The sequence below is a fragment of the Pituophis catenifer genome, unplaced genomic scaffold, assembly GCF_029215685.1.
Source record: "Pituophis catenifer annectens isolate HBS135680 unplaced genomic scaffold, rPitCat1.0.hap2 SCAF_3, whole genome shotgun sequence".
Taxonomy (NCBI): domain Eukaryota; kingdom Metazoa; phylum Chordata; class Lepidosauria; order Squamata; family Colubridae; genus Pituophis; species Pituophis catenifer.
Genome location: NW_027256883.1, coordinates 24965819 through 24990366, shown reverse-complemented (window position 1 = coordinate 24990366; position 24548 = coordinate 24965819). Strand labels below are relative to the sequence as shown.

Sequence of the window (24548 nt, the reverse complement as noted above, 5' to 3'; positions counted from 1 at the left end):
TCTGGTCTTGTCAGCCAAAGAATTTCAGCTGGCAGAATCCAGGAGAAGAGCCTTTTCTGCTTTGGCCCCTGAAATATTCTCCCATTGAAGGTGTGGTTTCTCCCCATCCCTCCATACTTCTGGCCTTCCAGATGAGTCTAAAAACTTGGCTCTGCCATTGTCCTGGGGCCTGCACTTGAGGGTGGCTGATGGAGTAAAAAAGATTCTTATCCCCATCATCTTGGTTTATAACGTTTAATTCTTCTATTATTATTATGCTATTCAATTTTTCTAATTGTAATTTTTAACCCTCTATTATATTGTAAGCCGATAGAGAGTCACTATATTAGTGAAATAGGTAGCCTAGAAATTTAATAAAAAAATATTGAATAATAGAAAATTGCCAGAGGATATTCTGAGTCTGTTCTTTGTATGTGTCAATAACAACACAAGATTTCCTTCTCTCTTGTGTCCTTGAGGCTCTGAAGGGTTTTTTTTAGATGAACTTTTTGGTCCAGGAATGGCCATAACTGAGGTAAACTGAAGCTTATGAATGTATATATCACTATTAAGACAAAATTGATTCCCGCTTTTCCAATTATAAAACCCAGTTGTTACTCATACCTTTTGTCATGGTGCTGTCAGATCCTGGTTTGGAGGAGGAGGAGTTGGCGACACAGTCCCCTCGGAATAAGCAGAGAGTCCAGGGGCAGAGGATGAGACAGTCCCAGGGATATCTGGCAGTGGGAGGCAGCTGACCAGATAGAGAGACGCCTGCAGGAGTAGATCAGTTGCAGAGGAACAGTGGAGATGATAGGCTCCAGACCACCTTCGACAAGGAACAGTTGTCTCCCCTGCCCAATGGCATGGAGAGCAGAGTGGAGGGAGGCACAGAGGAAGTTGGTGAGATTGCTCACGAGGAAGCAGCCCCATCCCTCTTCACAAGGAACACCTGGGGAAGGGTTATTTAACCAGACACTAGGGGAAAATCTATCAGGAATACCTATTTTCTTTGATGTACACCTTCCTGGCATTCATGAATACTGCCTTGCAAATCTTGCATCATGTTTCTTGGCTCTGAACTTCGGACTTCATTTGTGGACTTTGGACTTGGCTCTTTGACTTCAGACTCATAGACCGTGCTTTGGTTTTTGGAACCCTGGACTAGTGTTGCAGGCTTGTTACTTGTGGATATTGTGGCTTCCCTCTTGGCCTCGGGGATCGGCCATGGAACTATGGAATTCAGGCCGAGGGAAAACTGAGGGCTGGGGTGGAGCTTCACTGGCAGCATTGGTGGATCATTTGGCACTATATTAAGTGTGTAATAAATGGACTCTACTTAATCTCTGCCTTGCTAGTGTGACTTGGGTCAGAGCACCTCCTTATACAGTATGTAGTTCTGGGTAGTTTTTGTATTAACAAATTTGTACAATAAACCTGTCATTAGATTTTGCTTTTTAAGAAGTGAGTTTACTAGGGATTCCTTGGGATTTGTGGGCCTATGCTGTCATTAAAGCTTTAGCCTTTTACATCTATTTGCCTCTAAAATTAAGTAAGTTTGTTGTCACTTTTTTCCTTTGAATGGGTGGTATTACTTTGTGTTGGTGTATTTCTGAAAAGATACCTACAATTAATAATACCTCATGGAAGAGCCTTGGTGGCGCAGCAGACTAAAGCACTGTTAAGTAACACCAGCTGCCTGCAATTACTGCAAGTTCAAATCTCACCAGGCTCAAGGTTGACTCAGCCTTCCATCCTTTCGAGGTAGGTAAAATGAGGACCCAGTTTGTGGGAGCAATAAGCTGACTTTGTATTAAAAAAAAGAACACCGCTTTGGGGGGGGGAGCGAAAGCCCTACTAAGCAGGTATATACAAAAGTATGAAGGCTATGCTTAATGCATTGTAAGCCACCCTGAGTCTCCGGAAAAGGGCATATAAATCAAACCAATAAATAAATAAAGAGCATATAAATAGAACCAATAAATAAATAAATGCATCTCTCTATATGAACTAACATTTTTAGATACCAGTGTTGCTTCTCATCCAGTGTTCAATAATTGTACTAATGACTAGTTGTAAATCTCTTTATTGGGTAGCATTTTTTGATTAAATTAATTGGACATATACATATAATGAAAAAAATTATAGGGAATGTGGCACCATAGAAATAAGTATTAATAAATAAGTAATAATAAATACTTCATTCATAGTGGTAAGTGGGTTAGTCTTAATATATGGATCTTAATATTTTCCTAAGGGCTGATAACATATTTGCATTTACATAAAATGAATTTAAATTATCTACTTGTATCCATAGAGAAATTGATGGATATTAAAGGATTTATTAGTCATATAATTTTTTTAACTTGAATTAATTCCTATTAGTTTGGCATTATAGCAGTATCTTGGCTTGTCAGGAATATGTGGCATTAACCTGGAGATTTTTTTATTAGTCAGGATGGGTGATACTCTTATTTAAGTAACCGAGCAATTTGAAACCATCATTTGATTTTCCACTGAATTAGGGTAGGGATGTCTTATATTTTACATCACATCTAATATTGCTTGCATCATTCAGAAATTCAAAATGTGGCCCAAAAATCCATGTGCCACATGGGATTCTGGTCAGAGGCCAGTTTACTGGAATATAGTTGGGATTCTTATACACACCCACCCATATGTGCGCACACACACACACACAGAGACAGACAGAGACTAACACACACACACTGATGGATTACTTGGTTGATTGATTATGTGCCCTCAAGTCAGTGTTGACTCCTAGCAACTACATAGGTAGATTTTCTCTATGATGATTTGTCCTAATCTTCCAATGATGCATTCTTCACATCTGTGTCCTTCTTCCTTTCTGGTTGTACTCTTCTCTTTCCTGCTACCATTACCAGCATTGGAGCCTTCTATAGAGAGCTAGTATTCACATGGTGTGTCCAAAGTAAGATAATTTGAGCCTGGTCATTTGTGTCTGTCATGAAAACTCTGGGTTGATTTGTTTGATGTTCTATTTGTTTTCTTGGCTGTCCACATGTGCTACCCAACTAATTACTGCAATATCACTGTTGTCTAGGCAGTTGTATTTAACCAATAATCTATTCTTTTCACTCAACAAGTGAAATCTTCCAATGGATTTTCTTTCTCAATGTTCATTTAATCAGTTCCTAGCAAGCCAGTATTCAGGACATTCAGCACTCAAAAGCAAAGCTTTGTTACAGATTAGTTATTTGCTTAACTTACCATTGAGAACACTTAGGTCCCACCTTAGCCATGACAACCAACTGGTTGAGCTTGGAAAAGTCTCTCTCTCTCAGCCCAGCAGGGTTATTGTGGGAAAATAGGAGGAGATAGGTATGTTGGATATGTTCTCTGGCTTGAGTTATTTGTAATAATAATAATAAAGGCGGAATATAAATAAAATAAAATGGAATAAAATAAAAAAATACTCTAATAAATTTAATTCATTTTTTAATCCATAATTTCTGTTTTTTCCCTATCTTCCACCACACAGTTTTATATTTCAGTACCCAAGAATGAGTCCAAAATGATTAAATATTTTCTTATTTTTATTGTAGGTGTTACAACATATAGTTGTACATAGTTTATACACCAGGTACTGAAAATACTGTATTTCAAAAAGCCCTTCCTTTATTCTATGGATTATAAGGCAATTACTAGTTACAGGCCTTAATCACCACACTTAATGGAACTATAGTCTATTTACCAGTGGAAGAACCAGAGAAACCCAACAATATATTACTCAGAAATATTATAGGTGTCTTGGGAAACTGCTGATTTCACTGTAAAAACATTTCAGATTTTGTCCCTCAAAACAAAATAGCAAAATATGTTAAATATCATTTATTTTTATCATTACAGTGCTATAAGTAATAATGTAATTTCATTAATCTTTATGTTTTACAAATGTGATGGAATGATAGCTGCCATTTGGTGGGTCATTGATTTTTAAGATTAAATCACTACCTTAAGGAAATGAGACATCAGCAGCCTATATTTTAACCATGAAACATGCCCATATGCCGGAAGTTCCCATACAGTATAACTGAGATCCTTATAACATTGAAAACCTCCGGTGGCACTAGAGGTGGTATTCAGCAGGTTCTGACCAGTTCTGGAGAACCGATAGCGGAAATTATGAGTAGTTTGGAGAACCAATAAATATCTGACTGGCCCTGCCCCCATCTATTCTCTGCCTCCCGAGTCCCAGCTGATTGTGAGGAAATGGGGATTTTGCAGTAACCTTCCCCTGGAATGGGGAGGGAATGGAGATTTTACAGTATCCTTCCCCTGCCATGCCCACCGAGCCACACCCACAGAACCGTTAGTAAAAAAATTTGAATCCCACCACTGGGTGGCACACAGCATAAATCAAGGATTTAAGATCACATGATTTATTTATTTTCATTCTGTTTTGTTTATATTTACAGCATTTAGATATTACAGATTTTAACCACAATACCGTATATGGAGTTACAGATAGCATTTCCATTTGCTAATGACGCCAATTATTTAGGGTAATTAAAACAAAGATATAGCAAACTCTGCCAAAATAATTTCCCTAGATTATAGGAGTGGATTTAAAAGGGCAAATGATTTGTTGTAAGTAAATTCCTAAAGATATGCATCAAGGGGCATGGGAGGGAGAATCAACTTAATTTCTAGAAAACAATAATAATTCATCTCTAAAGATTAAGAAAGTTATCACTTGATGCACTGTGACCCTTAAAAATGTATGTGATAATAAATAAATTAGTACTCAAGGTGCCATTAATTGCTGTCATTGGTTTTGATACAGTTGCCCTTCTAAAATAATTGTTCTATAAGCACTAGTGAGTTTGAATTAGTGATGATACACAAGAAAGCTAATCTACCATTTAACTGATAAAGTTTAATGAAGTAGTGGCTTCATTAATTTTCCGTAAAACAGGAAAATATGGGGGTTTATTAAAGGAAGAATTGAAACTGCCAATATTCTAATGCCTTTTTACAAAACTGATATGATCAAATTTAGGCTGTAATATACCTTTAAAAAGTGTATTGTATAAGTAGAAAAGATAAAGAGAAGGGCAGCTAAGGTAATAATTCAGCTAGAATAAGAACTGGGTCAATCATCTGTGATCTCTAAAAACCATAATGTCACTGTTTTAATTATCTGTCTATAATGTCACAAAAGACGTTTTTCAATGTTTATTCTAGTCTCAGAAAAAAAAACACTATTCAGTTTATATCTTACAATCATATAATTCACCTCTAAAAGTTAATATTACATCTGAAAACTTTGACCTCATTCTGTTGTCCTGTTAATTAATTTATGCACACATATTTTTTTTTAACATTGTGCTGAGCTCAGTTGTGATTGATATGCAAATTACATGTGCAGTTCTCTTAATTACAATTACTGAATACTGAGTGTAGTTCAGCATTTCCTATATTTGTTTAATGGTTTAGAAAAAAGGAGCCTAATTTTGAAAAATGCCCTCATCTGTTTGTTCTCTCTTGCTTCTCACGGATTTCAGTTTTGATGTTGTTTATAGAGTTCACAAAGCGTGTTGGGGTTTTGTTGCTCCATGCTACCACAGAGTAGAAGTCATAGCAAATACTATGTAGTGTTGTTTCTTTAATCTAGACTAGAACTAGTTAATTGTATGATATGGCTAAAATAGCCATTTTGTTGGCATCTTTTGTTAGCATTTCCTTCAAAATGTTATCTTACACCTGTTTTTGTTTGACATTTGATCCCAAATATTATTTATTAGCCGAAAGGTTGGGGGAAGCAATTTTCTGCCTAGAGGTTTCATCCTTAAAGAAGTAGTTCTAGAAAATTAAAGTCAACCTATTTTTCAAGATTTGCAAATGGTACATGTATAATTCATGATATACTAGCATGTTCTAAATCAGGAACTGTCAAACCTGTCAGTTACTGGGCACAAAAAATTAAAAATAAAAGTGTACATTATTAAAAAAAAATCTCAAAAAGAATCCAGCCAAAATTTCCCAGCATTTCAGCTGTTACCCTTCAGAGCCCATACCAGCTCACATAAGAACTGGCAAATTTTGTGAGATTTGATGATCTCAAAAAAAATCTGAGGAATATAATATCTTTAAAAAGACGATTTGGGGGATTCTTCAGATACCATCTAGCTCTGTCAAGAGCTCTGATTCAATGCATGAATAACAGAATCCAATGCATTTAAAATAATAGAAATATCTACTCATGTTACAGTTAAGCTAGCCAGGCCTACATTGTTGCTCTATGATGTTTAAAAAGATATAGATGAATAGTAGATATATGTTACTCATTTCAAACTTGTCTGTTTTTAGTGTGTTGTTTTTGTAAAAAGACATTGATTCCCCCCTCCCCTCTTTGATAATTTATGTGCAATCTTAACCTTAAATTAAAATATTATAATTTACATGGTTGAAATTAAAATAGTTACATTCATAATGGTCTTTTGATATTTGTCAATGAAGTTGTCTTACTCATCCTAGATTTAAGTTATATATGAATAATTCTTAAATGTTCGTCTTGGTTAAGAATGCTGAGACTGGTTTGGAATGACACATTCATGTTTTATTTTGAATTTAACAGGTACTCTGGATATTGAAGAGAGAAATCGTCAAATGAAAGTGAACAAGTACAAACATGTAGCAGGATCAGATTCCAGGCTGGAGCAAGATTATCATTCCAAGGCAAGGGCATTTTGTTTTGAAAAACAGCAAAATATGTAATTGTCTGACTTGATGAGGCAGTAAGATGCTAGTAATTGTTTCATGGGTAGCATGTGTAATTAAGAATGCAATGCTGATATGCATGTTAATACTGGGAAGTAAATTAGACTACAAGAATTATTTTCAGCTCCTACCTTTCCCCTTACCTAAGCTTCTAGAAAAGCCCTTACAAAGGTCAAAGATTTTGAGACTATTCAGAGGGTGATCTCGGGAGCCCTATGGTTTTGTTCTCTGACAGAAACCTCACTTTCCTTCTATGCACTGAAAAATTGCTCTCTGCAAAAAGTATAAAAGGCAAGACAGTACATAGCGGTAGTATTCACTCCCATGGGAATGTGTATAGCTAGAGCTAAAAGATTCTGGATCATTTTCAAATCAATAATTCTGCCAAATTCAGTGATTCTGTGTGAATAAGAACTTGTTTACGAAGATTAGAAATTACCAGGAATGTTAAACAAATGTCCATTTTAAAAGTATTAAATGTTAAATTAATTTTGTGGTGAAGTGCAGTAATCAGCTATGAGTTTAGTAGCCCATAAATGATGATGAAATAATTATTTGAATTTAATGTTAAAACCTTATACTCCATTCTTTACCCTTGTGTGTAGAAATATCTTGGAACCTTCTTTTTGTAGTTCAACATTGAGGGCTTCAAGATTCAGTCCTTTGTGTAATGTATTGGAACATACTATTATGGATGTGAGCAGATGATTACTATCTGGCACATAAATGTGAGGTGTGCTTAGTTGCTCCAATGCGTATGGATTTACTTTGGTATCCATTAAGATAAATGCAGAGGAATTCAATTCCTGAGCTCTTTGGAAGAGCTACATTTCCCTCAGGAAGCCTATAACTTGTCCTGTGCAACTGCCTCACAATTCTAGGAAAAGACCTACTTTCTTGAAGGAGTTGCAGACTGCTACTACATTTGTGCTTCATACGTTCTACAACACCATTTTGTAACTCAATCCAAAGCTCTGTACAACCCTACAGATAGTTTTTGTTGAATTCTGTATAGAATGATTGGCTGATAGTATTATCCTTGCTGTTGGAACACAAAACCTAATCCTGAATAAACATTAGTCAAACAATGTTATGCTATGTCCTGCTTATTCATCTAATTTGATTTAAAAAAAAAAGAAGACTGATATACTCTTAGTAAATTAGTGCGCTATTTGACTGTTCATCATGTGTCAATTATGAGCGAATGTTTTTCTTATATTCATTATGATCTTAGAAATATTGGTACAAATGGTTTATAGCTGACATTACATATATGGTGTTTGCTTAAAACAACTACATATCTTATCATGAAACTTGCAATTATTTTATGAAGTATGACTACTAGCATCGATAATATGGTGGGGTTTTGTTTTTGAGATTACACCCTCCAATATGTTTTTATCAAGCAAGTTACTGGGTTACTTTCAAGTCTTCAGAGATCTTTTTCAGGGGGTAATAGTGCTGCTGCCAGAGGGAGGAGTTGATAACTAGAAGGCTGTGATTTTTGTGATGGAAAGTATTGAAGAAGTGGATCCCCATGAGGGAGGGGGTGAATTCCAGAGGAGTAAGAGTCTATTAGCCGAGTTATTATGTGGAAGAGAAATGCGGTAAAGAGAGGCCCTCCCTAATAGTTTGCATATTGTAGATGCGGATAGTAGAGTCTTCTTAGTCTGGCAAAATTTTGTCTATAGGTGTGAAAAGCTTGGAAGAATTGGCAAGTGTCATTCTTGGTTTTGGGCCTGACAGTTTTAGCCTTCTTTTAAGATGGCCAGTGGACTTTCACAAAATGTTTTTTTTTTTTTTTGGTTGAACTTAAAGTTCTGGTCTCATTAAGATTATTGAACTCTTCTACATTAAATTAATATTATCAAAATGAAAAGTAGATAGTGTGGATTCCAGTTTTGTAGTTGGCTATGTAGGACATCTTGGAAGATTAAACATTTGAGCATTGACTGATTGACTAATTACATTACATATGCATGAAAGTTACAAGCTTCAATATTCTGATATTCTGCTGTGTGCACACTCACATGCATATCTCCTACAGAGCTTAACTCTCAGACATTATGAAAGTGTCTTAACTCATAAGTCACATAAGCATAAGCAGAAATGAAATATACATTTTTTTTTTGATTTGCACATTTTGTACATAAAATATGAAGTGGTAACAATTCACTCCTTGCAGTGGATGAAGCTAATTCCACTTCTATTACTTTGAGCAAAGACCCTGAGATGACTGCTACATACTATGATGATGGAAAAAATGAAAATATAATGTCATAAATCCCGAGCCTTTCATACTTGCATCCTGAGATCACAACATATTTTTCATTCTATCCCCACCTCCATAGACCAGTTGTCAGTCAGAGATTATCAGAGATTCCAAGTTCTGCCGTGCCCTGTGGCACGGCCAGACATTTGGTCATTATAAATGCTATGATGGAATATATGTGAGGCTCATATATTGATGAAACATATATAGAATGAATCATTACTGATCTGACATTTATGGACTGAATCATTATTTCATCCTATAGGATACATTGTTCACACTGTATTTGTTTGTTAAACCTGAATTTGCTTCTTCTGTAGGCAATCGGATATCTAATCTGTTTAGGAGCACATTTGAAAAAAAAAAGTTTGTGGATATTTAATTTAATTTAATAAATTAAATCAATTGATTTAAATTAGTCAAATTTTGCAGGCATGTGTTAATCAAATTTAATGAGTCCATTGAATTAGCATGAAGGATGTGGTTCTTTACATATGCATGAAGTAAGGATTGCATATAAAATAATATTTCATGATTACGTTTATTCTAGCAAGAACAAAATCTGGTAGCTGGTTTATTCTTAAATCTGCAATTCTGCTGACTTTTATGTGAAAGTAAAAAAATAGAATTGGATATATCATGGAGGAACTATGAGTTCTGAAAACAATTAAGAGATACCTAGAGTTCTGCTAGAGAAAAACAAGGGATGAATCCGACTGGATATGATTTAGAGATGCACTTAAGCCCTACTTCGTGGCAGTAAGAGCAGTGAAACACCATTATTACTCCACCTTTATTTTGCCTGCAGTGTGCTGCCCAGTGACCCTGTTCAGGATCACCCCGTCCCTCCTGGGACAGCAGGGCTCAGATGATCATCTTCAGGACCATTCAGAGGAATTTAAACACTTGATGGACAAAGTTGCTTGGATTCATTCCCAGCTGGAACCCATCCATGGTGCAGATCCAAATATGTCTGAAAAGATCTTATCTGGTTATCTTGGAACAATTTGACCCTGTTGAACCTGATGAAATGGACAGGGTTTCTGATGCTGTCAGTGCAACCACGTGTCAATTAGGTGAAATGCAAGGATGGTGGCAGCCAGGCAGGTTCAGGCAGTGACAAATTCTTCACTACAGAGAGGATGTTTCTGGGAACTTTTAAAGCCGCCCTGGTTTGCCCCTCCTCAAAAATCATCTCTTGATCCCATCTGTCTGGACAATTTCCATCCGGCCTCCAAACTACCATTTTAGGGAAGATGGTAGAGAAGGTGGTTACATGGTAGTTTAAAGATGAAAGGGATTATCTAGATTTCTTCTTGTCAGATTTCAGGCCCGGTTATGGGACCGAAACAGCATTGGTTGCAATTGATGATTTTTAGTGAGAGTAGCATGGAATAATGGATCCATCCTTGTTCACCTTGACTTCTCAGCAGCCTTTGATACCATTAACCATGGAACCCTTTTGGACTGACTATGGATTGTGAGGTTGGATTGAACAGTCTTGTGCTAGTGGGACTCCTTTCTTGGTCCCAATCGGTGTTGATAGGGAGTGAGAGTTCCAGTCCACGGGCACTCCTTTGTGATGTGTGAAGGGCTTAATATCCCCTCCACTCCTTTTTAACATACACATACTACTGGGTGAGACCATTCACCATCCTGGGATGAGGTTCCATCAGTATGCTGATGATACTCAAATTTATATCTCCATCCTGAGTGACCCAAGTGTTGCTGTTGCTGCCCTCTCAGAATGCCTGCAGGCTGGTAGGGGTCTGCACAGGGGACAACAGACTTCAGTTGAACCCTGGTAAGATCGAGTGGCTTTGGGTGTGTAGAGCTTGGGGTTCCAGGACTTTAACACATTCAGTTCTGGATGGGGTTGCACTATCCCAGAAAGGTTTGGTGCGTAATTTGGAAATTCTCCTGGACTCATGACTCCTGTTCAATGAACAGGTGGCAGTCGTGGCTAGGAGAACTTTTGTGCACCTTTGTGTTGTGCCCCAGCTGCGTCCTTTCCTGGATTGGCACTCACTCAAGCCATGGTCATCTCACATTTAGGCTACTGCAATGTACTTTATATAGAGCTACTCTTGAAGAGTATCCAGAAGCTTCTGTTGGTGCAAAACACCGCTGTATAGGCAGTTCTTGAAGCCCCTAGGATGGCCCATGTTACACTGCTGTTCTACAAGCTGTATTGGTTGCCAGTTTGCTTCCAGGTCCAATTCAAAGTATCTGTCGGTCCACCCTATCTGAGGAACTGGCTTCTCATAATGGGACTAGCCCATCCCCCAGCAGAAGGGCCATGCTGTGGCCCCTATTGGTCAATGAATTTCAGCTGGTGGTATCCAGAAAAAGAGTCTTTTCTGCCATGGCTCCTGCCCTCTGGAACATCATGTCTCCTGAAGTGAGATCCACGCCCATCCTATTGGCCTTCCAAGAAGGCTTGAAACATGGCTGTGTCAACTAGCCTGGGTATGTGGATTTTGTAGATGTCTAAAGATAACACTCCACCTTCTTCCTACTTTGCTTCCTTTCTCTCTATCTAAATCAATATTATTTTAACTGACTTTTAAATTTAAGATCTCTATTTATATTACATTTAAACTGATTGAAAGTCATCTAGAGTCAGGTAGAATATAACTTTAATAAATAAATAATGAACAATTTATCAGTGGAATGGTTTGCCTCCAGAAGGTGTGGATGTGCTATCATTGGAGATTTTTAAGAAAAGACTGGACATTCATTTGTCCAGAATGGTACAGGATCTCCTGCCTTGGGCAGGGGGTTGGACTAGAGGACCTCCAAGGTCCCTTCTAACCCTATTATTTTATATTCTAATGAATACTTCTGAGCAAAAATAATTTTTTTGAGCAAAAAAAAAAATAGTACAAAATAGGTTTCTACTGTAAAAATGGCCAAATCTGCATGCAAACTCCCACTGATTTGTGAAGTTTATGGTTCTATCTTTTCTACTCACGCAGGTGCAACAAATTAAATGAATAAAATTGCCTTTTCAGAAAAGATAGTTGCAGCCCTCATCTCTATGGAAATGCTGAATATAGTTTTCTTGGCAATAATACAAAAATGACCTTCTTCCAAAATGTGTTTTTTAGTTTAGAAATTCTGTTCTATTTTGTAAAGTATTTTCATATTTCTTTTCTTTGGACATTGGAAATAATTGTTTCATAAAATGAAAAGCAGAACATTTCCGCTTATTATAAATAGAATCAGCTAATATCCTAACATTGTTATAAGCAGAATTTTAGGCTAAACTGGCTGAACAAAATTAGTTTTGGGAAAACTGGCATTCACTTAAGGCTTCTCTTAATGATTAATGTGATTATCTGACATTGAATCTGTTTTGATTCAGTAACCGTACAAAAGTAATACATTATTATGAGATTAATATTATTTCTTTGGTTTGGTGAGGAATCACTGATGATTATGATTTTTTTAACCAGTTACATATCAACTTAATATTTGGGTCATCTTGACCATGATTTAGCTATTTGGCTAACCAGAATGTTATGGAATATTTTTTAATTTGTTTGATAAAACTGAAAAATATTGTGTCTCCAGAATTTTCATTTTTTATGATAGGCACAACTTTTTCCTGGTCCTTATCAGATGATATTTTATTAGTTCTCCAGGATTTCTCACAAGATAATATATACTGTAAAGATTTAGCTAATATGTTCTCCAGCATACATATTTCATAATAGATAACTAGTTGCAGCTGTCTTTTCAAGGCTATCATAAAAATCTAGAGAGGGACAATGGAAAGTCAACTGACAGCCCTCCAGGGTAGATCAAATTTGGAAACCAAAAACAGGCTAGCTGATGCTACTTTTATTATAAGGTCATAGAAACAGAGTCTTGCCAGTCTGAATGCACTTTCCTCCTCCCTCCCTTTAACTTTATGAACCTAGGGATAGTCATATCTGAGACGCTCTCAAATTACCTTTCTGCCCCCTACTCAGATTTCTTTTATCTGTTTTCTTGTTTGAGGCTCTTTCTCCTGTTCCTCAAGGTTATTTCTTCTGCCCATAACATCAACAGAGAAATTGTTATTGTAAAGAATGTGTTATTAATGACAATTAATATTTTGTCAAGAAAATAGAATGCAGATGGGATACCTAATCAGAGATGCATGAATGAAATTTTGAATATACTAGAACAGTGATGGCTAACCTTTTTGCCATCGCGTGCCAGGAGCGGGGGGGGGGATGCTGGGGGGGGGGGGTCACATGCGCACATGCCCACACCCATAATTCTATGTGTGCCATGCATGCGCGCGCGCCCCTATTCCTGGCACACGGTGGCCCGGTGAGCCTGTTTTTCTCTCTTCCCAGGCTTCAGAGCTCTCTAGTGGCCGGAAATGGCCCATTTGCCAACTTCCGATGGGACCAGAAGGCCCGTTTTTTGCTCTCCCCAGGCTCCAGAGCCTTTCTAGGCCCTCTGGAGGCCAAAAACGGCCCTTTTGCCAACTTCCTGGTGGAGGGGAGACTGTTTTTGCTCTCCCCAGACTCCAAGAAAGTCTCTGGAGCCTGGGGAGAGAGAAAAATGGGCCTTCCCCACCCATCCCCCAAGGCCCTCCGGAGGCAGGAAACAGCCCATTTCCCTACTTGTGGTGGGCCCAGAAGGCCCGAAAATCAGCGTGCGTGCCAGAGCTGAGCTCGTGTGCCCACCGATATGGCTACGTGTGCTACCTATGGCACGCGTACCATAGGTTCGCCATCACGATACTAGAAGATTTAAGTAATTTAGATATCTAAGGGACAGATATGGCGATACAAGCCAATTTAATAGAGATTGAAGAAAGATGTTGTATTTCTACAATATTTTTTCTCAGCATATGTCATTATAAGCTAAATATACTCCTGAGTTCTGAAAAATATACTTTGGAGTTTAGAATTGAGAAACTATGCTTTGCAATTGAGAATAGTAATTTATCTTATTTCTTTATCCTTGAGTAATAAGTACAGGTAGTCCTCTACTTATGACCACAATTGAGCACAGAATTTATGTTGCTAAGTAAGAAATTTGTTAAGTGAGTTTTGCCCCATCTTATGACTTTTCTTGTTATATTTGTTAAGTGAATCACAGCAGTTGTTACATTAGTAGCATGGTTGTTAACTGAACATGGATTCTCGATTGACTTTGCTTGTCAGAAGGTCACAAAAGATGATCACATGACCCTGGGATACTGCAACCATCATAAATATGAACCAGTTGTCAAGCATCTGAATTTAAATCACGTGACCAAGAGAACACTGCAACAGTTGTTAGGTGTGGAAAATGGTCATAAGTCACTTTTTTCAGTGCCGTTGCAACTTTGAATGGTCACTAAACAAACTGTTATAAGTCAAGTACTACCTGTATAGGATATAAACAAACGTTGTTTTGCTCTGCAAATCTAAATTTCACTTATAAGTTTTTATGAAAACAGCAAATGATTAATAAAGCCCAAAAATCAAAGGTAGCAAAACATGATTTGCTGGTAAACCAGGACTGGGAAAGTTCATCTGACCTTACAAAGTTTACTGGGACATACCAGCTATGGCTGGAGATAGGAAAGGAATTTTGCTGAATTTTTGACCTAAATATATTTATTTTCTTGAGATAAGGAGTTGTGGGATGAATTATGCCAGCTGTAGCCTGGGGGTATTTGAGTGGCCTCGCAAAGGCCCTTTCCTAAGAAGCACAATGCTATTTATCCAGGAGATGCCTCCTCATTTTTTTCAGAGTAGTTGAGACTCCAACAGCAGATGCTGGAATGCTAGGATTTCATTGATTTCAGGATACATATTTTGTCTAAAACTATAGCATTGTAAACATATTTCATATAGCTTACAATTCTCTGCTGCTTTTTTACATTATCATATTTCAAAAACAATGATCATAAATGAAATACTTTATACCAGCAGTTTTCTTGTTCGACAGTTAGTGATAAGATACTGATATAAATTCATCTAAATTTCAGACCTGAAAACCCTACTTGCAGTTGGAAAAAAAAAAATTCTTTGTTTCACTAGGTTTTTACAATATTTTGGAAATTTTCAGGGCTCAGGTTTGAAGAAATCTGACACACAGAAATGTTTCTGTTATAGACTATATTTTTTGTGAAAAGAAATTTGTTTATGCCAGTGTGATATGTAGATATAAAAACAACTGCCAGAAGTTAATAACAACAAAAAATGTCTTGACATATACACAATATGGTATAGAGAGTTTGGACATGTTATGTCAATTTTGTCAAGGGAATTCACTTAGGTAATCCTTAAAAATATATTTTAAGGTTTGTTTCTCTATGTTTAATATTATTTGTTTCCAGCTGCATTGTGTGATACTTCCAGCAAAGTCAATTTCTCCATTACTTTACAAAGTTACCATGAAAGTAAAATTTATTTTATACTTTTATTAAAGAAGGAGCAGTCACTTCTGGCAGCAATTTTTGAATGTCTTAAAAAGTAAGGAGGAAATATTTAGTTATTTAATATGTCACTTAATTATATTGTAAGGTATGAATAGAAATGTTTATGGGATCTTCTGTTTCAAGTGTTAAAATAAATTAATTGGCGTTGGTTCCACATTATGGTGAAATAGATAGGTAGCAGTGTAATTGCCTGGTTGGCCTCAAGCAGCAAAATGTCTTGAGCCAGTCTAAGTTCTATTTTTTTGAACTGTAGAATAATTTCAAATTTGGGTAGGATTGCTGGGAAGAATGATGTACTGTACTAGGTTATATAACATAATGAAGCACTTCTTCATTACATAATTTGGAGCACTTTTTAGAAATATATACAGAAAATCGGATCATTCAAATTAAGCGTCCAAAGAATGCTTATTTTTATACAGGTAATTCTGTATAAAGAACCATTTTATTGAGCGCAAACTTGCTATTGCTAAGCAAGACAGTTTTTAAGTGAATTTTGCCCCATTTTATGACCCCTTTCTTGCAACAGTTGTTAAGTGAATTGCTGCAGTTGTTAAATTAGTAACACAGTTGTTAAATGAATCCAGCTTCTCCATTGACTTTGCTTGTTAGAAGGTCACAAAAGATGATCACATGACTTCAGGACACTGCAACCATCATAAATAAGAGCCAGTTGCCAATTGTTGAAATTTTGATCATGTGACCATGGGGATGTTGCAATGGTCATGAAGTGTGAAAAACAGTCATAATTTGCTTTTTTCAGTGCCGTTGTAACTTTGAACGATCACTAAACAAATTGTTGTAAGTCAAGGACTATCTATATTAGTTTTACAATACTGAAACTCAGTTACTGTAGAGGGATACTGGGTGTCATGTCATTAAAAGCTCTAATGTAATTATTGCCTGGCCATCTACCTCTAATATTATTGAAATATATGGGTATGGGAATTGGTATAGTCATAAACCTGTTAGCAAAGAAAGTAGGAGTTACTATAAAAAAATCTAAATAATTTCCTCCTCCATATCTTTATACGGTGGAGTGATAGAAATGGGGGCTAATTTAGAAAATGATATAGTGAAGAGTATATCACTACATGTGAGCGGTACCAACTTTTGCTTCAATACTATATGTTCAATTTAGAATCTTGACAGTTATTGAAAAGCATCAATTGCTTGTAGATTTTTAATCTGAATATATCACCACTAACTTCCAGCATCTATAATACCTTCCTTTTATATTCAGAATTTTGTTCATACAAAAGGCTTGATTAAAGTACAAGATCACCGGATAATAAAATTAGACACAAAGAATCTACGTTTAAGAGCAATTTTATTTAAGCAAATTAGAATTTTAAACTTCCAGCCTTCATTAGCATGATCAGAGCTATCCATTGAATTGTAAACGTTAGTAATAGGAACAGGTGTTATTCCTGTCAAATGAAGAGCTCTACCTTTATGATACATTAATTCAATAGCTAGCTACATTTGGACTTCCTGTAGAACAGGAGTCTCGGACCTTGCCAACTTTAAGACTTGTGGACTTCAATTCCCAGAATTCCTCAGCCAGCTTTGAGAATTTGAAGAATTCTGGGAATTGAAGTCCACAAGTCTTAAAGTTGCCAAGGTTGGAGATCCCTGCTGTAGAAAGCTTGGAACCATTCTATATTTATACTTGCTTTCTTAGCTACCGTAATTTACTGGTTAATTCATTTGTTTTAATCACTAAAAAACAGATGTCAAAAGTCATGTCTTCAGCCTTCCTAGCACTCAGTTATTTTTAAATAAATGTTAAAATCTTGAAGGAACTTCTGATCAATAGCAATATAGCAACACTTTTGCCCGAGCTGGGCCTATAGGGTGAAAGGATAAAAGCTCTTCTCCCCAAACCCTTGAAGTCTATACCTCCTGATCCTGTCTTCTGCTCTATTCTACCTAGGTATCTTAATCCTATTTTATGTGTGAGATAGAAGTCTGCTGCAATTTATATTGCCCAGATGGCAGAGGAAAATTGAGAAAAATATTTTCTATAACACGACTTTCTAACCCTGTAACATAAAAGTATATGATAACAGGTTTAAACCTTGCTTTCCTCTTCAAGTGATACATCAATCTTGCAAGAGATAAACAAAATTAAACTTTATTATTAAAAAATCAAAAGATGAGCTATATGATGCTCTATTTTAGAAAATGCATGCAGTGTTCATGGAAGATCACATGATGGTGCTCCTCTACTTGAATTTATAATTTGGGAGGTATTGTAGATATGTTCCAAATTTTCTAGAAACTTCCAAAACCTTAATAAAGAAAAAAAGTAAATCTTCCATTCAATTTTTCAATATCACCATCTTTTTCTACGTGTTTACAGATAGAGTCAGTTTGGCATGGGAAAAAGGGTTGAATAATTTTTGTTAGACATTCCATTCCATAACTTTCTAATTAACATAAAGCAATTATTTCCAGAGATACCAGAGTTTTAGTGTTTTGAGATACTGTCCATACAATAAAAGGTGCTATGCATGTATATTTCAAACTTAATTGAAAAATTAACACCAATTATAGGTTTCTAGTATTTAATACTTGACAATAGGTAAGCATGAGGGTATACTGTAGCTCCAGATTCAGAAAACCAAATGCTCCTAATTAATTAGTAATTGCATTTTCAATAAAGATATTCTCGGAATCAAAGAACACCATAATAATTTTCTAAACAAGGAATTTATTTTCTGAAAAAATTTCCAGATATATAAACTGAAATTACTCTCAGAATACAAATTAATTTGAGAATAATATTCATTCTGAGAGTGTTCACCTTTTCCCAAACATTACATTACATTGTCCAGTTGAAAAGTTACTAAACTTTGAATCACTATCGTCAGATTGCTCTTATCCAAAATATAATACAGGCATGCTGACCAGAATTGGTAGAGGGAACTTTGAACTATTTTGGGTTCTTGAGCCCTAAGTGACAGTTGGGTCAAGGATCAGCTTACATAAGAGTCCTCAGTTTACAACCACAACTGGGATCAGAATTTCCTTTCCTAAGCAAGACAATTAAGCGAAATGCACCCAATTTTATAACCTTTTCTGCTATGGTTCAATGAATTGTTGCAGTTATTAAGTGAATTGATTGGTCCTTAAGTGAATCTGACTTCCCTCATTGACTTTGCTTGCTAAAAGACAGCTGGGAAAGTCGCATATGGTAATCATGTGACTCCATGAAGTTGCAATCCTTGTAAATACATGCCAGTTGCCAACATGACATGAGGATGCTATGATGGTTATATGTGCGAGCTCTAGTTGCAAGTCACTATTTTCAGTGCCAGAGTAACTTTCAAAAAGCAAATCAAGGATCGTGTCACCTATCCAGAGTTAAAGATGGCCCATTCAAAAACTAGAAGATTTCTGAGCAATTATGCCTTTATATTGCTGGAATTCATCCAAATCTTGTTCTCCTTCATCTACTCTCTTGTTTCCTAGTCTTCTCCTAGGTCAGGAGATTCACGTCATTTCCTGTGCAGCTTCAGGTAGAGATATACAGTCAGCAGACATGATTTCATATAGACACTAAAGAGGACGGAGGAGAGAGATTTGTCTTGAGGCACGTCTCCTTCAAAATTATTTGGCACTATCCAGTCAGTAAGGAGCCCAATTCCTCTACAACAATCCTTCTGACTTCTATTCCTGGCAAATAGTTGAAGGCAGGGATGAAATCCATTTATCTTTGCTACCAGTTCGCAAATGTGAGAATGTGCATGCATTTTCCACGCATGCACAGAACTTTCTGGGCATGCGCAGAGGGTAAAAAACGGATGTGATGACGTCCGGGTGGGTCAGCGGAGCCTCCTGCCGCTGGCACTACCGGTTCACCCAAGCCGGATATAACAGGGTGCATTTCACCACTGGTTGAAGGGGATACTATGAACTATGGTATTTTGCATGCTGAAAAATACAAGCAAGACTAAAAGGGATGCACTCCCTCATCTAGTTATGAAAAATAGTGACCAATGCAGTGTCTATCTCATATCCAAATCTGAATCTCAATATAAAATATCTAGATATTATTCACAACCTTCTGTAACTGACATCCTACCTCATTCGCAACCACTTTTCTTTAAATATCCATGTTGACTGGTTCAGTGGTGGTGTCTTGAGAAGGGGACACACCACTGACTTTTAAGTCTGGCACCCTCTTTATAAGAGGAATTTGCAATCATTTAAACCCAGTCCCTTCTTTCTTCACTGTAGGTCAAGCCAATCAGGAAGGTGAAGGATTATGCCCACAAATGAGAGTGCTCTTCTCATAGAGGACAGTGGTCATTTCCTCAGAATTTACAGTTTTGAACGAATCCCAGATGCCATCCTTGTCATTTTAGATTCTAGAAAGCATTTCATTTGTTTTCAGATGGAAGCAGAGTATCATGAATCTCATAGCAATAGCAATAGAACTTATATACTGCTTCATAATGCTTTACAGCTCTCTCTAAACGGTTTCCAGAGCCAGCATATTTCTCCCAACAATCTGGGTCATCATTTTAACTTTGAAAATCGAACTGCTGGCATTCAGCAGAATTAGCCTGCAGTACTGCATTGTAATCACTGCGCCACCATGGCTGTTCTCATGTTCTTCACTCCCGAGCTGTACGTTCATAAGAAAGAAAAGCAGAAAATGAATGTTTAAAATCAACTATACTATAGATCAGGGGTCCCCAATCCCCAGTCTGTGGACCGGCAATCGGCCACACATGCCAGAAACTGGGCCACGCAAAGAAGCGAAGCCCCATCTACAGGATGCAAGCAGCACGTGAAACCCTTCTGCTCCACAGAAAAACCTCTCTCCACAGAACTGGTCCCTGGTGCCCAAAAGATTGGAGGCCATTGCTATAGACACATTTTGCTTGATTCATGTGAATGGTAAACTATCAAGGATGTTTAAAAATAGCTGCAGATCCCCTCCCCCCAAGCATTTAATATGTAATATATGCAAAATTCAATAAATATTTCTTTGTGATGTTTGACTAATAATGTTTGACTAAGTATCTCTAGGTCCGTCTCAGAGGGTAGACCAAAACCTTAGATAACAATTATAGATGGCAAGCTTTATTTTGTTTTGTTTTGTCCTGTTCTGTGTTAATTCAAAAGGCAAAAGCATCTTAAGTTAACATACAACTACAACATATAACTGATCTGTTTAGTAGCTAAAACCATATATCCAACCCAATCTAACCTGTTTAAGATCTTCTTGGACATCCCATTCTAAAAAGGTCTCAGTATTAGTTTGCTCTGTCAAAATAATTTAAAATCTTTCATCCTAGATTTGTGAATCTCTTTTGATATTTTGCAGGTACATGGTAGATCAGCTCAACCTATTGAATGCCAACTATTGATTGTATTTACTTACATTTAGCTAAAATGCCTCTTCCTGCAATTTTTTTACAATTTACTCAGATTAACTGGGGAGGTCTATCTCCAGAGTGGGGCTGACTTTTTCCGTGGTGGCCATGTGGTACTAGAATTGCTATTTGCACTTTAAAGAATGCTTTAAAATCATATCTTTTCTAGTTGACCTGTAACAATATGTCATTGTATATATATATATATTTAAAATAAATGTTTTAAAAATCTTGGGTGGCAATTGATAATTTAATGTTACTATGGGATTTGTTGTTTAATATGCTTCACTTTTATATACCACCCAAAACTTTTATAATGGGTAGTTTAAAAGTCAAATAATCTCCTTTTTTCTTTCCTTAAAATAGCTGCTGAAAGAACTGATAAGTATTAAAATATACATGCAATGTTAAATCATTAAAACTCATCACTGCATTAATTATGAAATAGAAGGAGAAGGAACAGAAGTTAATGATCCATAATTGATCTTAAGTGACAACATAATCCAATGCTGGTTTAAAAGAGAATTTCCAATTTCCGATGGAATATAGGTGAAGAAGCAGCTGACCTTACATGATGCTGTCAGGCACAGTCATGGTGTTGAGTTATATACAAGGGTTTTAAAAACTTGATTGATATAGTAATAGCCCTGTAAGTATCTTGTCCTATATATATATTTTAATAGTAATGCTCTGCAATTTGAATTGTACTTGTAGGTGAACTGGTAACCCAAGCTGTAGATAAAATAAAGGTGCCATGTGATACCTGAGTGGAACATTTTGAATTGTTTTTCATTCAGTTTGAAATAAAATACATTATAGTAATTACATTAAGACATTACTAACATATACAGGATTGTGATCTTGTCAGATTCTACCAAGATGGAAAGCAATGATCTACCTCAAAGTAATGCAAAATCAATTTTATTTATTTATTTATTTATGCAAATTCAAAGCTTTAAGTAATAGCTGATCATTTAATAATAATCTCCAGAGTCATTCTCATCTTAAAGGAAAATTTAATTAGAACAGACTTTTTTTCTGTATAGTAATAGACTTTTTGTACAAAGGATTTCAGTTTTGTCTGGCTTTACCTTTACTACTTTATTCACATCAAATTCCTTTGGGTCAGTTACTAATCTTATGGAAATGGATCATTAGGAAGACACACAGACCTTCACAATCTCTTCTGAGGGATCAGTCTTTTCCCCACCACTAGCATCAGTGACAGTAGCATCTATCACATGGTTATTTATCTTCCCTATGGATGGGCTATGCTCAGTTGTCTTGCTTCCTACGATATCTCTTCCTCAGCTCAGTAAGCTTCTTAATGTTATCTAGGAAGAAGCAAAACAGGTTTCATTTTTCCAACAATCGTCTGTCACAGCATCTTCATGCACGTGCTGTTGTGCTTCTATATCTATTTTTTCTTCTATCATAGAGTACAGTGATGGCTAACCTTTTCGACACTGCGTGCCCAAACTGGAACATATGCATGCGCCAGAGCACCAAAAACCCAAAGATCAGTTGGTCGGTGCGCAAGCGTGTGCCGGCCACCTGATCTTTGGGTTTCTGGCACAGAGAGAGCTCTGTATGCCACCTGTGGCACGCATGTCATAGGTTCATGGATATAGTATATACCCATGCAGGGGCGGGTTTCAAATTCACTCGTGGGCGCTCGTGGGCGCGCAAGACGCTTCTGCAGATGCACAGAAGTGTCTGAGTGGGTGGGCGAAGCCTCCTGTTGCTGCTGATACTGGTTCGCCCGATCCGGGGTGAACTGGTAGAAACCCACAACTGTCCCCGTGGCTAGAAATGAAGTCTTGTGTGTGCGTTGAAAATAGGGATAGATTCCCCTGAAATGTTAGCCTAGCTAAATAATTTTTTTAAAATGCAATCCTGTCCACAAGCATATGACATCATAAATTATCTGCTAAGCAATTAGTTTAGGCAATTTTCCTATTTATTAAATTATCAATTTATTAGTTTAGACTTCACTAAAGTATCCTTCCCTCCCCCCCCCCCCAATAAAGGGCTTCTCTTCATTTCGGTACCGATTAAAAATGTAGGTGCAATCTACAAAAAAGATATATTGTGAAGCCACCTTGTAAAAGTGATAAAAGAAGTCTGCTTCTACAACTAAAAACACCAGATTTGTAGTAAGAAGTTGAAGGAAAAAAATGTGATCTGGCCTGCCTTATGAGGTAAAAAAATGGCCTAGAAGCCATTTTTTTCGTTGGATCTTCAGGCCTGCCTGAAGACTTGCAAATGATGATCAAAGTATTTTTGGTATAAAATCAGTTCTAAACATTCTTGGGGGAAATAAACAGGAAAACTTACCATGAGAATGGAGGACCAAGCACAATATAGCCCCTCAAACAAAATGAATAACGACAACAAAAAAAGCAAAATAATGTTTCTTGGGACATCCAAATTGCACAAAAGAAAGAGAAAGGAAATCGAAATATTATTCTATTATCAGGAAATACATATATTTGCTAGCTATCATTCAACATGTTATATTAGAATTAGAATAAATATTAGAATACTCTGGCTTTTAGTGGCATATAAAAATAAAATGTTCTCCAGATAAAAGGTTCTATGACATAAATGATTCAAAGTTGTTTGTTATTCCAATTTATTCCAAAGTAACCATCGGTAAAAAAAAGAAGCTGTGATTCAAAAATTGTTTACAAGTATGTATATTTTCTGACCAAAAAGGCAACATATTATAGTAGACTATTTCTTGTCACTTTTTGTGAATTTTCATTCAGAATACATTGAGAAACTTAATTTTCTGCTAGATAATCCTAAAAGTGCTTTATTCAAAAGGCAACTGGACTTTCTTTTTCCTTGAAGATGTTTTGCTTCTCCTCCAAGAAGCTTCTTCAGTTCTGACTGAATGGTGGATGATGGAAGGTTTACGTGTATTCCTTATGGTCATCTGATCATTAGGACTCTTTTTGAGAGCTGTTGAGGCCACTTGGAGGTTTATCTGCACCTTCAAGAGTCACCCAAAGAGTGCAAATGGGTGTGGAACCTTCTTGGAACTGCTGAAAGGACTATGTTGTAAACAGAAGATAGGTGGCATTGTATTCCGCCCCGCCACCCCCCATTGAGAGGGCTGTTCAGTCTTAATGTAGATGGCCTCTTTGACCCACATTGATCCATATATCAATATATTGTTTCTGTTGCTATAATTCTGTCCCTCACTCCTTTCAAAGAGTGTTGATTCACTTCAATATAGTTGCTGATGTTTCCTTATTTCTATTGCCTTCAAACACTAACAATAGTTAACCGTTTCTAGTTTGTAATGCTTCCTATCAGTTTCAGGTACTTCCATGGCATTGGTTCCCATAACAGGTAGTCCTCAGCTTATGACAACAATTGAGCCCCAAATTTCCATTGCTAAGCAAGACAGTTGTTAAGTGATTTTTGGCCCATTTTACAACTTTTCTTGCCCCAGTTGTTAAGTGAATCACTGCACTTGTTAAGTTAGTAACATGGCTGTTAAATGAATCTGGCTTATAGCAAGCAAACTGACTTTGCTTGCTGTAAGTCACAAAAGGTGATCACGTAACCCTGGGATACTATAACCGTCATAAATACAGGCCAAGCATCCGAATTTTAATCAGGTGACCGTGGGGATGCTGCAATAGTCATAAGTGTGAAAAATGGTCATAATTTTTCAGTGCTGCTGTAACTTCAAATA

At 36.7% G+C, this 24548-nt stretch overlaps 1 protein-coding gene across 20 annotated transcripts in view; it reads left to right on the top strand.

Moving 5' to 3' along the window:
- RIMS2 (regulating synaptic membrane exocytosis 2) overlaps window positions 1-24548 on the top strand; it is a 267667-nt gene that overhangs the window by 205692 nt on the left and 37427 nt on the right. For 3 of the 20 annotated variants that reach the window (XM_070940387.1, XM_070940398.1, XM_070940400.1), the window contains 2 exons: window positions 625-646; window positions 6905-6915. The exons of 13 other annotated variants lie outside the window; for them this stretch is intronic. In XM_070940387.1, the coding sequence (XP_070796488.1) occupies window positions 625-646; window positions 6905-6915 (33 nt within the window). Of the gene's footprint in view, window positions 1-624; window positions 647-1844; window positions 1865-6601; window positions 6703-6904; window positions 6916-24548 lie in introns of all 20 variants that reach the window. 4 more of the 20 variants (XM_070940381.1, XM_070940380.1, XM_070940389.1 and 1 more) reach the window with 2 other exon arrangements.